The sequence below is a fragment of the Cibotium barometz genome, chromosome 34 (assembly GCF_041138505.1).
Source record: "Cibotium barometz isolate CiBa-2024 chromosome 34, ASM4113850v1, whole genome shotgun sequence".
Lineage (NCBI taxonomy): Eukaryota > Viridiplantae > Streptophyta > Polypodiopsida > Cyatheales > Cibotiaceae > Cibotium > Cibotium barometz.
The window spans coordinates 49,101,801-49,116,863 of record NC_141079.1 but is presented as its reverse complement, the minus strand read 5'-3'; the positions used below and the strand labels follow the sequence as shown (position 1 = coordinate 49,116,863).

Below are 15,063 nucleotides of genomic sequence, written 5' to 3'. Positions count from 1 at the left end.
TCGTTGCTTGAGGTAGACTTGATGGAACCTTGCCTTCTTATTATTGGGGAAGCACTTTGTTGAGTGCTAGCTGTTATTTACAAGTTTAGAGGGTGGGTGGTTTAAGAAAGTATCGTTTGATCATTTTAATCAATTGGATTAGTATTTTGATGAGCAACTAGCCCAGAGGACCGTGTTCACATCCAAGAGTTTCTCTCTCAAGTGAGTTGAATTCAAGCATATGGTCAAAAAAAACAAAAGAAGATGGGTGAGTTAAAAGAGTGGATGATTTATAAGACTACAAATAGTGGATATCTTTTTTACCTTATATGCAAATTAATGTCAGTTTAAGCTCAAGTAAGCTCAATTAGCCTCAAGTGGCCTTAAATGATATCATATTACTTTTGTTGAAGTCAAATGATCTCATGTCACATTAATTACAATCAATTCAGGTCAAATAGGATCATATGCACTCATGCATTAAAAAACAATTTACCTAGTATAATCTTATTATCATATATGAGCTCAATTGATGCTAAATGAGATCTATTAATATATGAGTTGAATGGATGCTAAGTGAGATCTATTATCATATATGAGCTCAATGGATGCTAAATGAGATCTATTAATCTAAATTGACCTCAAATGGTGTCACGAAATATAAATTGATGTAATTTGATTAGAGATATGCAATAATTTAAGATCATTTGTTCTTCATTATAAATGTAGTTTGATCAGAGATGCAATTATTTGTTCTTCATTATAGACACAAGTTAAGCTCTACTATACTTCAATGCATATCAAATGACATCATTATCATTACGTGTGGACCCATTCAACTCGTTTGACTTCATTTGATGTTAAATGATGTCAACGGATCTTAGTAGATCTCATTTGAGATCAAATGATCTCAACGAGCTCATTAAACTCATAAATAATCACATGATGTCATATACAACCAACTATCATCAAATGAGGTAAATCAACATCATTTTAGCTTGTTTGACCTCAACTCACTTCATTTGACATTTGATGCAAATAGGCCTCAATAGACGTTAAGTGACATCAAAACTAGTTCAAATTGCTATATTTTATCTCTCTGTGTTTTTAGATTAAAAGCTCCCTTATGTATGTATATTTTATGTAACTCCACAACAAAATAAAATCCCTTTTATTGAACGTGGGTGATATCTTACATATTTGTTTATGACCGGTGCTAGTGGCTAGGTTATGTGTATATAAGGTGACCACTTCTCAGGTCTACAATCTGGGGCAAAACCTGGTTGATGAGCTACATCATAGTTGCACTAGGGTTTTAGCCATGTTTTCATGCAGAGGATGCTGAAGATTAATTGTGGTGAGAATCTCTAGGTGACCCTTGCATAAATATGTGGTGCATATTTGATAAAGCTTTGCCATGCTTGGCACAACTATTCAAAAATTGGTATAGTTACAAACTACATCTTTGACATTTTGAAATTAGTAGTGAACATAGCTTTGCACTGATGAAAAGGTATAATTATAACTTGGCCAAAACCATTCGATCCATGAGATTTCTAGCAAAATATCATAGCACTAGTGGCATCTATGATCCCAAATCCCTAAACATTAAGTAAAATAACCCCATCTTAGCATAGGTTCACACGACAGTGGGGAGTGGCATCTATGATCCCAAATCCCTAAACATTAAGTAAAATAACCCCATCTTAGCATAGGTTCACACGACAGTGGGGGTGCCACTAGTGCTATGATGTTTTAGACATGGATTCGATGATGTCCTTTCCTTTGGTGCCATTTCTACGTATGAAAGAGCGGTACTCTCTAAAGGTCATGAATTGATATCGGGCTGGAGACGATGATTCACTTACAAGCTCCTTAAGCGGTCCCACTACACGATCATTGGAGGGGTTGCAGAAAGCCGCTATTGACAACCTGTTCTTCTCTCGATTTACAATCACTCGATGCTCCACACTTTTATATATGCCGTTAGACATTATCTGATCAGCCAACAATATACCAACAAATAAAAATCCACAGTTTTTAAGTAGAAGAAAATAAGTTTTTTTGGAAAAAAAAAAGATTGTCTTAGTCTCCGTCAAATTAATATAGTCCACATCCTATTGAGAAACCATTCCATTTAGAGTTTCATGATGCTCAATTGATTGAGAGAGAGAGAGAGAGAGCTCACTTTAAAAACCCTTGTGTGAGACTACGTTTGAAAAAAGAAGGGCCTTATAATCTCGCATCTATACAAGATCAAACAAGGGTGCCTACCTTATAAACCTGGCCTTTTTACGTGGAGAAAGGAGAGGGAGAAGTTTTGAAAAAGAAAAAGGAGAAAAGAAGACACTGTTTGGGGGTTTCTTTCCCACATTCCTGCATGCATTGGGGCTCACAATTAATTGTCACCACCATCAATAGTCATTTGTTCATTGACCTTGGTCGCCCAGCAACACGTGGGTGCCATACTTGTAAGCGCTTAATTTTAAAAGCACTTATGCGGTCAGCTGGCACTTGCTCAAGTGGCTCAGCTCATTACAACCCAAGGGGTTGTGGGTTGTGACCTAACACCGTAAGGTTATAGCTCATTACAACCCACCCTAACCAAGAGGTTCTAGATTGAGCCCTAACACTGTAAGGTTGTGTGTATGAGTGGTGTAGCTTCTAGCTCGACTACATCTCCTCGAAAAAGGAGGCTTTCAAAAAACAAGTGCTTATGTGGACAATCCATTTATCTCAATAACTTAATGAAATGAAAATTAAGAAACCTTCCCCATGCCCAATTTCGAAAGAATAAAATAATAAAAAGATATTAGCATGAGCCATGATTTCTTTATCCAAGAGTTTTACTTAGGGTTAGGAAAAGGCCCTTATGAACCTACTTAACTTTTTGTTTTAGACAATAGAAAAGTAAAAAAATAAATGTTTCTCAACATGTAGTTTACCTGGTAAAAGGAGTTTGAATCTCAAGGCAAAGTGTCTAACACGATGTTGTCTATCACTAAATAAATTTACAAAAGAAAAACTTTGCGTATATGGATTTCTTGCTTTTAAGGTAGTTACTATTTGTATATAGGTGAAGTCTTCAACTAATCTTTTTATTTTTTTAAAACTGACAAGTGTTCAACCCTTATTCTGATCTAGATTATATAATAATATGGTTACTCAAATCTCTCAATCGTTAACACAAGATGGGCTTGGAGGCATGGAGATGTTTATATCCATAGGATAGTTACCTAAATCTCTTCATCAAAGAGTTGGCCAATAGGCAAAGACATGGTTTGACACCCTTTATCCATAATATGAGCTCAAGGGAGTTGGGCAAAAGGTACGAAGACAGTTCAACTAAGTGGTTGAGTAAAAAAATCACACTCCATATAGGAGGGAGGTGGCTTTCTTATTAGATCTACTCATAGTCTAATGGCTCACTTTTATTGTATTGATTAGTTATTGTGGGCATAATAATATCTTGTCTTATCTTTATCTTGTGGTGGAGTAGTATTTATGATTTCTAAAGTTATACCTTGGTTATACTTAGTCAAGTTGCCCACCTTTCTATACCCATCTTTTGTAATAAAAGTTGAAAGACTGTGATTTGAATCCTCACCAATATATATAATTTGAAGATCATGCACTCTACTATTAAGTTACACAAGCTTGTTGGTGCCTATTATGTATTATAAATATATAAATTTTTATTTTTCTTTCTATTTCTACCTTTAATAGGCAAAGTTTTTGTAATACCAAGCATGTCTCTTTTATAAAACACCACAACATTACACTACTAAACAATCTTAATGTTTTTTTTTTTGAAATAGAGAAACAAATTTTGATGTACAACACATAAGCTATATGGTATCTTGTGTATTAGCTTTTAATGCATTTGAATTACAATTCAGGTGTTTACACCATTTTACAATTATGTGTGCTATATTTTCATAAATGAAAAATAAATTAGGAATTCAAAAAAGTACACACAAATAAGCACATCCTAAAAAGTAATCAATGTAATGGCATGTAATAGTAGTACACATATAATGTCTATTGCAACCCTACCTTTCTCTTCCTAATGATAAATATTCTTCCATGTTCTTTGCTTACTATTTTCATCTTTGTTGTTTATATTTACTCTCACCAATTTATTCATCAGGCATGGCAGGTAGATTGCGAGCATATAGAATTTTCTACTGAATCAATGAAAGTCTAAGATCTATGGATCCTACTTCTAATATATGTAAGAGGACTAGAGGAGTCAAGTAGGGGAGCAATCCAAAAATATAAACTCAGCTACCATGACACAAATTCTTCTCAACATGTGTGAGATGTTTTGTGACTTAATAAGAAGGAAAATAGGGAGATAGTCACAAGGATGGTATGATATCCAAGGTGACAATCTCATCTTATAGCTAGGCTTTCTTGGCAACTTATAAAGTAATCTAACAATGTTCTTGGCAAGTAATAAAGTATTTTAACAATGTTCTTGTATTCCATGCAATGTAAATTTATTGATATGTTGTGTAATATGGTTTAATGACCTAGAGTTATAATGGTCTTCTTGTTTACATCTTATAATAATAAGATATAAACAATACTTGTGTTATTGTTTACATCTTATAATAATAAGCCTTAGTAAAAATATTTCAACTAAAAGTCTTAGCATTCACAATAAATACCCACTCACCATTTAAATAAAACTCAATCACATATCACACACACACACACACACACACACGCAAAAGATTTCAGTTTATCAACATTGGGTAGGCCTAGTTCCATTTTACTCCTATATTTTAAGGTGGAAATGTAACTAATTACAAAAAATAAATGTGAATGGAAATATCAAAGGTCCTACTTTGAGAGATGTACATTTACTCTAGTTATGAGAGTTACATTTGTCTCACAAAGTGCTACTTTGAAAAATGTATGTACTCTAGTTATGAGAGGTAATATCTAGATCCTATCTATAATATAAGTATTTCATCTGAGTTGGTCAAAAGGAAACTTGGTGTGTTCTCCATGAGTAGTGCAATTTTATTCTATTCTGGGAATCCACCTAGCAAAGAAGAGCTGGGAAGATGGCTTCCAGAGGAAGTATTTGATGAAAAAGTAGTATCACATGTGTATTAATTAGGGAAAGGGTTCCTCAATGTGTGAGAGGATATATAGTAGCTGACCTATTTGCAAAGGCATAATTGTTTATGGGATCAAAGCTAATTCATGCCATGCCCTTTGATGCAACGCTCGACGTCAATAGAAGCCTTATGAAATCATGCCCTATATTGGTGGATATAATAGGTCTTCCCCCTTGGCTGAGACCTAGCGCACTGGGCCCAATTCTCATTAGGGGAAATTTGGACTCAAATTGGGCCCTTTAAGGATTTGTACACATTCTCTCTTCAAAAATGGGCTCATGGTGAAATTTTTGCAAATCAACTCAGAAATTTTTGTAACGTGCTACATCAACACCAAATTTGGGGACTTCTTGAATACGTAAAATTTTCCATCATGGTATATATCAGAAGTTGTTCCAATGATATATAGCATGATGGGAAATCTTGGGTATTCAAGAAGTCCCCAAATTTGGTGATGATGTGGCACGTAACAAAAAATTTTGAGTTGATTTACAAAAATTTTACCATGAGCCCATTTTTGTAGAGAGAGAATGTGTACAAATCCTTGAAGGGCCCAATTTGAGTCTAGATTTCCCCTAATGATTTGTACCTAGTGATGAAGACAATGGTCGTCATTGAAACAAAATCTGTGTGTCATGGAATACAATGGTTGAAACTCTAAAGCTTCTCGAAATGGACTTAGGAGAGTTTGAGAAAATAGAACTCAAGTTGAAATTTTCAAACTTTCCAGGAGCCTACTTTAGGTGTGGAAATTTTGGTCACATTGCTAGAGATTGTGGAGTGTGCAATAATATGAAAGCCAATGAAGAGAACAAGAAAGAGGGGTTAACTAAGGGAGGAAAAGGGAAAACCTCAGGAACACAAACTGATAAAGGTGACAAAGGAAAGGAAAAAATGATTATGGAAGAAAAAGACTCTGAGAATTTTGGGTGGGACCAAGGTTAGGGACCAATCCAAAGGGGGAAATAATCTTAGACAGATAAAAGGGGAAGCCAAGAGAACTCGACCCAAAGGGGGAGGGAGAGGTGTAGAAGCAAGTGAATCTGGTAGAAGTGCTTAGCCCACCTTTATATTCTAGCCCCTTTAGCCCCCTAAGGGATGACAATGAAACTTCATCTATGGGTAAGTTCAACTGGCAAGTGGATACTGCTTGGAGGGAGATTCAAATAGGGATTGGAGAGCCAAGGACATAATCAACAAGAGAAGTGGAGGTGGAGATGGAGATGGAGATGGAGATGGAGATGGAGATGGATATGGTTCGTGCAACAGCCTTAGAATGAATAAGGTAAACAAGTTTAGAGGATGTACTTGGAGTGTTAAAGGCTTGCAGGATAAAAGGAAAAATACAACCTTTTGGGGGACTGTGAAGGACTGGAATTGGTCCATAATGACTATCTATAATGACTATCTAGGAACATAATAAATTTAATGGATAATAAAGAGAGGAAGAGAGAGTGCTTTAAGGATTGGGTAATATTATATGGGGGAGAGAATTTAGGTTATAGTGGGGTTATGTATATTATTAAGAAAGACTTAAAACCTGTTATTATTGCCAACCATGCTAATGGTATGATTTTAGTTGTGGAGGTCCGGGTAGATGAAGAAAAGGTGTGGTTAATTAATATCTATGGGACCCATAATCACAAAACTAGGGGAGAAATGTGGGAGTGGATCAACAAGCTGGACATCCAATGTCCTTGCATTCTGGTGGGTGATTTCAATGTGGTTGAGAGAAATTTAGATAGATGTGGGGGAAGCAAAGTCACGATGGGATAGGAAAAAAGAACCTAGGGCCTTGGTGCTGCTCTGACTTGGGGCATACTTACTTTAGCCTTCAATACATGGGGTCATCCTCTAGAATATACAAAGAGTTCTTTAATGAGCAAGATCCTTGGGTACCTCATAAAATATCTTTTAAAGTGGAACCTCTTTTGCTTTGTCTGACCATATGCCTCCTATGTGGGATTGGCAGACAACTCAATGGGGGGGAAAATGAACTTAGGGATTTCCTCGTAAGAAAGCTAAGGGTTAATAACAGTTTGTTGAAAGATGATTTGTTCACACTTCTCATCAAGGAAGCTATTAACAGGCTAAAGAGTAAGGAAGGGGTAAGAGGCTCTTGGAGAAAAATTGTTGATGAAATGCAAGGTATTATTAGAAGGGTGGGAAAATTGAGAGATCATTAGAAGAGACAAAGGAGGGAATATTAGGGGAATCTTCTAGACAATCTAGAAAAGAAGAGGCAACAGAATGGTCTGTCTAGGATGGAAATGGATCAATATGCAGAATGCCACATCACCCATAAGAGGAAGAAGCTAAATTAGCCAGTGAGAGAAAGGGAATAACTGGAGAATGCATAACATCAAGAGAAAACCTGCCACCCAAATACTTGTTTGGACTGACTAAGGAGAGGGAACAGAGAGTTACAAGGACAAATCAAGGATGAAAATGGTCAGGAGCTAGGGGATATAAAACAGACTATCTTGAGATGGGTATACTTTCTAGGTACCACTTTGAGTCTCGCGAAAGATACCTGTATAGAGAGGTTCTCGACAGAAACCAAGCTACTTGACTTGGTCAACACAAGCATCAAAGCAGACAAAACCAGATGGCTGGATAGAGAGATTGAGATAGATGAATGCTGGGAGGCCTAGGAAATTAGGCAAGGAGAAATCTCCAGGCTAGGATGGGTTATCAATTAAATTCTTCTTAGCATTCTGGGATTCTTTGAAAGACTAGGTATGGGACACTTTCAAGAAGGCGTTCTCCTCAAAAGAGCTTGATAATGACTTAAGAGAAGGATTGATTAAGTTAATCCCAAAACAACCTACTTGTACCCACTTTAATCACTAGAGACCTATCACTCTCCTCACTGTGATATATGAGATTTTGGAAAAGGTTATAGCCCTGAGAATTAGTCCCCTCGAAGAGCTGATCTCCAATAAATAATATGGGTTTATTAAAGGCAGATCCATCTATGATAATATATTTGCAGCAATGTTGGGAAAGGAAATAGCTCAGAGAACAAGACAGGAATGTGTAATATTCCCACTGGATTTAGAAAAGGCATATGATAGAATTCACTGGACATTTGTAGCAAGAGTGATGGAGAAGATGGGCTTTGGCTACAAGATTGCTGCATGCATCTATACTCTAACAGTTGGAGCACATTCTAATCTACTATTACATGGGAGGCTAGTGGGAAGATTTAAAATTAGAAGGTCTATAAGGCAAAGTTGTCCTTTAGCTCCCTTATTGTTTGGTGGGCTGGTATCTCACCCTCTGATAAAAACCTTGGAGGATGCTAGTGAAAAAGGATCAATCATTGAACTGAAACTTAGGAATGGGGAACAGTTAATCATTGAACAGAAACTTAGGAATGGGGAACAATTAATCATTCAATCATTGAACTAAAACTTAGGAATGAGGAACAGTTAATCATTCAATGCTTTGCAGATGACTCTCTGTAATCTTAAGTGTTGACAATGAAAATGTGAGGAATGCTCTACAAGTATGTAGTACTACAGTGGTTTGCCAAAGCTTCTGGATCTAAATGTAACATCCATAAATCTAGAATTATAAGCCTGACAGAAAAGGAAATTTTTGATATGGAAAGATGGGGCTGTGATGTTATTAAAAGAGGAAGAATCATTAGACACTTAGGTGGGAGTGAGTAACAAGGACCTAATAGATTGGGCTATTGAGAGGTTCTGCATTAAGATTAGACACTTAGGTGGGAGTGAGTAACAAGAATCATTAGACACTTAGGTGGGAGTGAGTAACAAGGACCTAATAGATTGGGCTATTGAGAGGTTCTGCATTAAGATTAGGAAATGGGAAGGGGTAAGGGTACCCTTTCATGACAGAGTTGCTATAGTGAATATAGTACTTAATGCTTATATCCTATTTATTTGCCCTGTGATAGAGTTCAAGAAAGGCCATTGGAAAAAATATTGCTCCTATCAGGGACTTTCTATGGAGGAATGGCTATAATGGGAAAAAGGTCCTCTCTTGGTTGGCTTGGGACAAGGTTGCTCTCCCCAAAAATATGGGAGGTTTGGGAATTTTACATTTACCCTCTCACACTAAAGCCAAAGTGTTAGTTAGCCTCCCTAGATTTCTTAAGCAAGAAAGTATATGGGCTAAGATGTTGAGAGAAGAGATAGAGGGGGTAGAAGTCTACCTTAGGGGTAAATGGTTTGGTCTCAGCTGGAAAGAGAAATTATTATCCTTTGCTTCTCTGAAAGTAAGAAGCTCCTCCTGCAAATTCTTTTGCTACAATTGGAAAGAAGCAATGGGCCTGATTAATTGGAATGGGTGTACCAGAATCTCTGAGAATTCTCTATTGGATCTAAATATTTGGTGGACCCATAGGTTTAAGCCTCATTTAGCCTTCCTGATACCAAGGCTTCTAGAAGATTGAACAATAAGGGAATTAGGAGAAATTAGGAGATTAGAGGATATCTAGGACTTCTCTCAAGCAAGATGGAAAGAGATTCAGTAGATCATGAGGGAGTTCACATTGCAACAGAGTGAGATACATGTTCTGATCTCAGTTCTTGTTGAGGTGGAAAAAAGCTAGTACTTTACATCCTACAATTAAGACTCCTAGCTCCAGAGCTGGAGTTGGTTTAATGGGGCTAAACTTGATAGAAATTGTATGAAGAGATATGTAAAGGGGAAATGATTGTTAAATATTGAAATAAAGTCTAGAGAATCAACTGGGATATGAACATTTGGAAGAGAAGGTGGAACCTGATATGGGAAGCTTTAATCCCAATAAAAGTATTCTTGTGGAGAGTATCATGTCTACTAGCTTTACCTCTTGGATTTAAGCTTCTTCAAAACAACTTCAGTGGTGGGACATGTCCCAAATGCAAAACAGCTATTGAAGAAGGGCAACATGCTTTTTGGGAATGCCTTGCATTAAGGGGGTTTTGGGGGAAAATGGGTAGATGGGTAGAAGACAATTTAGGAGTGAGAGGGTCTTGGTGGGACTGGTTACTGGGAAGACTATACAAGGTGACTAATGAGATTGATCTGATTTTCTGCATCACTAGATATCAGTGCTTGTGGGTGATTTGGGTCTCTAGAAATGAGTTGATTTTCTGTAAGGGTGGACAATTAGGGAATAGATGCCATGGAAGTTATGTTCAAATGTGTACATTTTTGCTGGTCTGTATACTATATCAATAGGATGTATAATAATAGATATATTGAGGTTGTCCAGGCATTACAATCTGGGATTAGGTGATATAGAGTAGGGAAGATGAAATGCTAATGCATACTGGGTTATCCTAATGTGTTTGAATAACTGGTAGGTATATACATGGGATGATGTTAGAGCTAAATCTCCTAAATTTGGACCAAGAACCAGAAGATGGTATCTCAAAGAGAAGCAGCCATAAGAGATCTTCATGGCCTTTGTGGAAAACCCCTTGGGAAGAAGGCCAACAGTGAAGATATGGACTAAAGGAGAAGACTTTGAATAGCAGCCACCCAAGGGCTACACCTCTGATGTGCTAAATTGCTTGTATGCAGCTGGGCTTCCACTTTTCATGGGGACACTCCTCCTTTGTATGGGAGGATGAGATGTGGGACTTAGTATGTGAAAACTCCTCCTTTGTATATGGGAGGATGAGATGTGGGACTTAGTATGTGATTTGATGACTAGGAAATGGGACTTAGTATGTGATTTGATGACGAGGAAATGGGACTAAGTTTTTGTGTTAGTATTAATATATATAACTATTGTTCCAAAAAAAAGTACTCTATTTTTTAAAGATTTTAAAGGGAGTCTTTTATGAGGTAAGCTACTAAAATTACATAATATGAGAATGATCGATTGATTGAGATAAATTACATATATATATATAAACATATGAGAATGATCGAGTGATTGAGATAAATTACATATGAGAATGATCGAGTGATTGAGATAAATTATATATATATATATATATATAAACATGCAAAATATACCTATTTTCAAAATACATAAACATGCATGTTTATATATATATATATATATATATATATATATATATATAAACATGCATGTTTATATATACATGCAAAATATACCTATTTTCAAATACCCTTCACAACGCTAAATCGAGTGATTAAGGAAGTACCTCGATTTGGTCACCGAGGTTGGCGATTAGGCTACCAGGGGTGGGCTTGACGGTAACCCAACGACCTTGGTAGCGCACTTGGAGGCCCTCGACGTGGTCGTCTTGGAGGAGGAGGGTAAGGCCACCAGGGTCGGAGTGGGCGGCCAGTCCCAGGGTGAGCCCGGGCTGCGGGCAGGGCGGGTACAGGTTCACACGGAAGGCCAGTCCGCTCTCCCCGCCGTCGTCCCCAAACGCCTCCCCCACTGCCAACCCCGCCACCCCCAACGTGCACGATATCGCTTCCAGAAGCTTCTTCCTCAGACTCCACACGTGCTGCGCGTACTCCTCCATCGTCTCCCTGCAGACGCAGCGTACATGCATGCATCAGATAAACAGAAACGAGTACGCACCATGCAGCATGATCCAATCCGATAATTATCGGTAAACTAGATAATCGGGCTTATAATAATTATGATATGAGCTACTGCGTAATCACGCTTAATTAACCTTCCTTACCTCCATAAGACGGGTCTCGTTGGCCATTTGGTAGTATCCCTTGCGCGAGGGGGCAAAATATTAAGGTAGAAGTAGTCCCCCCAATCCAAAATCGCATCCTTGTCAACCCCTAATCGACTGCCATAGCCTTCATAAGTCATTGGATTATTAGCATAAGCTTGCTTTTCTTCTAAGGGCAAATCAAAGAACTGCTGGGCGACCAGTAACACTCTCTGGAGGAGAGGGGGAGGAATGCCATGGTTGATGATCTGGAAGAAACCCCATTGCTCGCAGGCGTGAGCGATTTGGGCAAGGATCAGATTTCTCTTACAGAAGTCGTCGTCGTCGAAACCCGAGAGATCTACTTGGGGTATCTGTAGCAGCTCTGATCCGGCCTCCTGCACAGGAGGAATTTCAGCTAATTCCTCTGCAGCACATGGCCGTTCTGACTCCGGCCTAACATACACAGGGGGCACAGCGCTAAGGCCGCTTTCAGCAAGGGCCTGAACCCTTTGAATGGGCTCGGGCCAATCGACGGGAGAATTCATTCCCGGGAAGCTGGTCACAATAGGCCGGCCCGCGGCTGGTGTAGTGATCATAGTGTTGATTAATTCGATTGAGCCTACGTTTATACTAAGCACTAGACAATTAATTTATTGAGAAAGACGACCAAGCAGAGCATACAACGAACATAATGAGTGTGAATGTTGGAGGAAAGAGGCTAGCTTTATAAGAGCGAGGTCGGTGCAGGAATGCAGCTTAATATATTTACTTTTGCTGTTCATTTGGCCACTCCAGAGTCCAAAGTGCACTATAGAATAATATGATCACAATATTTGCTTTTTCTGATCACCTGGCAACTCCAAAGTATCACATCTATCATGTTTGCCTTCCTCTAGTGTTCCAAAAAAAAAAATCTTTTCCCAAAAAGTGGAAAACCTTTATGAAATTATTTATATAGGAAAATCTTGAAATTTGAAGGTTTTTGTTCTATAACTTCTCAAAATCTAGAGGTATTAATTAGTACCTTCATGTTTTAAGTTTGAAGGTATTTTTCAAAATATGCACGTGCAAACTACACTAAACTCGGGGGTTTTTTCAAACACTGTCCATAGTGTGGATGTGTGGAAGGGCAAAAACGCACATGACACATCCACACCTATCACTCCACTATGAGCCTGGCCCACCTAACCTCCAGATCAAGACCTCATAGCACATGCTACCTTTTTTTTCCTATGTTTAGTACTACTAAGATACATATTACTCATACCACCCATTCTTGTGTGAAGCAAGGGGAGGGGGAGATTCGAACTCGCACCATCCTTGGCTAGAATGTTCACCACCAGCCAATATGGTCAATGCCCTTGGGCCCACCCCTAGCACATGCTATGTTTGTCAAGGTGCCAAGCTAGATTCAAATGATAAGATACTCTTTTAGTGCACATGCAAATGTCATTATACCTAAATAATCTAAGCATACACATCATAGATTATGTATGCATTTGGTATTGGAGAAAAAAAGGCTTCAAGGTGATCAAGTTTTCAAAAAATGTGTTAAAATTCACAACATCATGACAAAGATTGAATAATAAAAATGTGTATTGAATGAGCTTATTTGGGCAAAAACCATGTGCTAAAACTCATATGTTACATACTTGAAATAATGCTGAATAGATGGATAGTTGAACAAGGATATGAAAAGAAAGAGATTGATTCTATTACCTTAAAGTAGTAAGCATTTACAAAAATGGTTCCATGAAGGTTCATAGAAGATGCCATGTGAATTTTCCCTATAAAATTTAGAAACCTTTGCCTAGACTATAAGTGGTTTATGAGTTGGTGTGGAGAAGCCATGTGCAATGTGGATTGTTAATGAAATGAAACTAGAATTCAGGTCTTGATGGTCCATTTGCAACTTGGCATGAATCATGTTAGCCATGTACTCATATCCACCATATGATCATGGAAAAACTAAAGGAATATTAGGGGTGTTTGAAAACTTGGTGCTTATCCTATAAAAACTTTGAATTTTGGAGATTGGTGTGTGCTATCTTTTTTATTGACATGATACAACACGTGCTAATGATTGTGGTGTTGTGTCAAATTTCTTACCTCACCTTTCTCATGGAACTTACATTTGAGCGGTGATAGTGCAGTTAAGGCACTAGATTGATGGGCAAAATTGGAATGAAAATGGTTAATAGGTCTTAGTACAAGGGGCACTAGCTTTTAAGCCAAATAATAGTGCAAACGTGTGCATGTGTACTAAAAGAGTATCTTATCATTTGAATAATATGATATCTTTATTGTTAAACAATCCTAAAATGGGATTGATCATGGTGATAGACATAGATTAAACAACATAATTAATGTTGTTTAAATCACACGAAGAATTCCATAAGTGAGAGAGAGAGATTGCACACTCAACACTCAATTCTATTGCATATCTCAGCAATGTCATCATTAAAAGTTCAGATTATTTGTAAGATATTATTCTCTTAAGAGAATATTCACATTAAATTTAGTACCTTCATTGAGTAAATAATGCCAACTACCAAATTAATCTCGGGGAAAACAGTTAATCTCGGGATCCCGAGATTAATATTTACAGTCAAAAAACGAAATCTTTTTTGATGACTTCCTTCTCCATTCCTTTGCTTTCATGTTTCATCAATCTCCATGGCGTTAATGTTTCATCAATCTCACAACAATGGAGCCTTTTATCTCCATTTGCTCTTAAGGTACTTCACTTCATGTTATATCTTTTTGTATTAGGTTCATAGAGGACATGGATGATCTATTTTGTGAGGAAGCTAGTGATATGTCCCTTCCCTATTCTACTGATGACTCAAGCGATGATTTAAGTGGTGAGATGAGTTACATAAACCCCCCACTCATAGCTTTGATGGTAGTTCAAATGGTCATAGAGTTATTGTTGATGCATTTGCTTATGTATCAAAGTGTTTATTTCTACTTCAATAGAGATACATACAACTTAATGATAAGAGTATTGCAAGAAGATTTATCAATATCATTGGATCATCTCAAAAAGTGTAGCCCATTCCTTGATTTAAAAAAGTGGCGGAGATTGAAAGATGAGATGCTTCTTGGAACAAAAGAAGATAATAGTCCTTGTCTTTGTCTCAAGGATGCACCCAATCTAAGGATTGCTCCTATCGAGGATTGGGAGAGCATTGTCTATGTTTGCCCAAAGAGAAGAAGAAGGAATCAAAAGAAGTGTTTGGTAAAAGTCATCAAATGCTCATAACATTTGGGGCTTTCTGAATAGAGATTCTTCTAGATTACTTTGTTTCAAATGCAAGCTTAGTACGCTTTACATGTCC

At 37.5% G+C, this 15,063-nt stretch overlaps 1 protein-coding gene across 1 annotated transcript; it reads right to left on the bottom strand.

Annotated features, from left to right (window-relative positions):
- Nucleotides 1-1,490: 1,490 nt before the first annotated feature.
- LOC147619138 (jasmonate-induced oxygenase 4-like) lies at nt 1,491-12,377 on the bottom strand. The gene is made up of 3 exons (XM_086774554.1): nt 11,741-12,377; nt 11,246-11,582; nt 1,491-1,976 (listed from the first exon to the last, which is right to left on the bottom strand). The coding sequence occupies exons 1-3, from the start codon at nt 12,316-12,318 to the stop codon at nt 1,725-1,727; spliced, it is 1,167 nt and encodes a 388-aa protein (XP_086630680.1). The 5' UTR covers nt 12,319-12,377; the 3' UTR covers nt 1,491-1,724.
- Nucleotides 12,378-15,063: the final 2,686 nt, after the last annotated feature.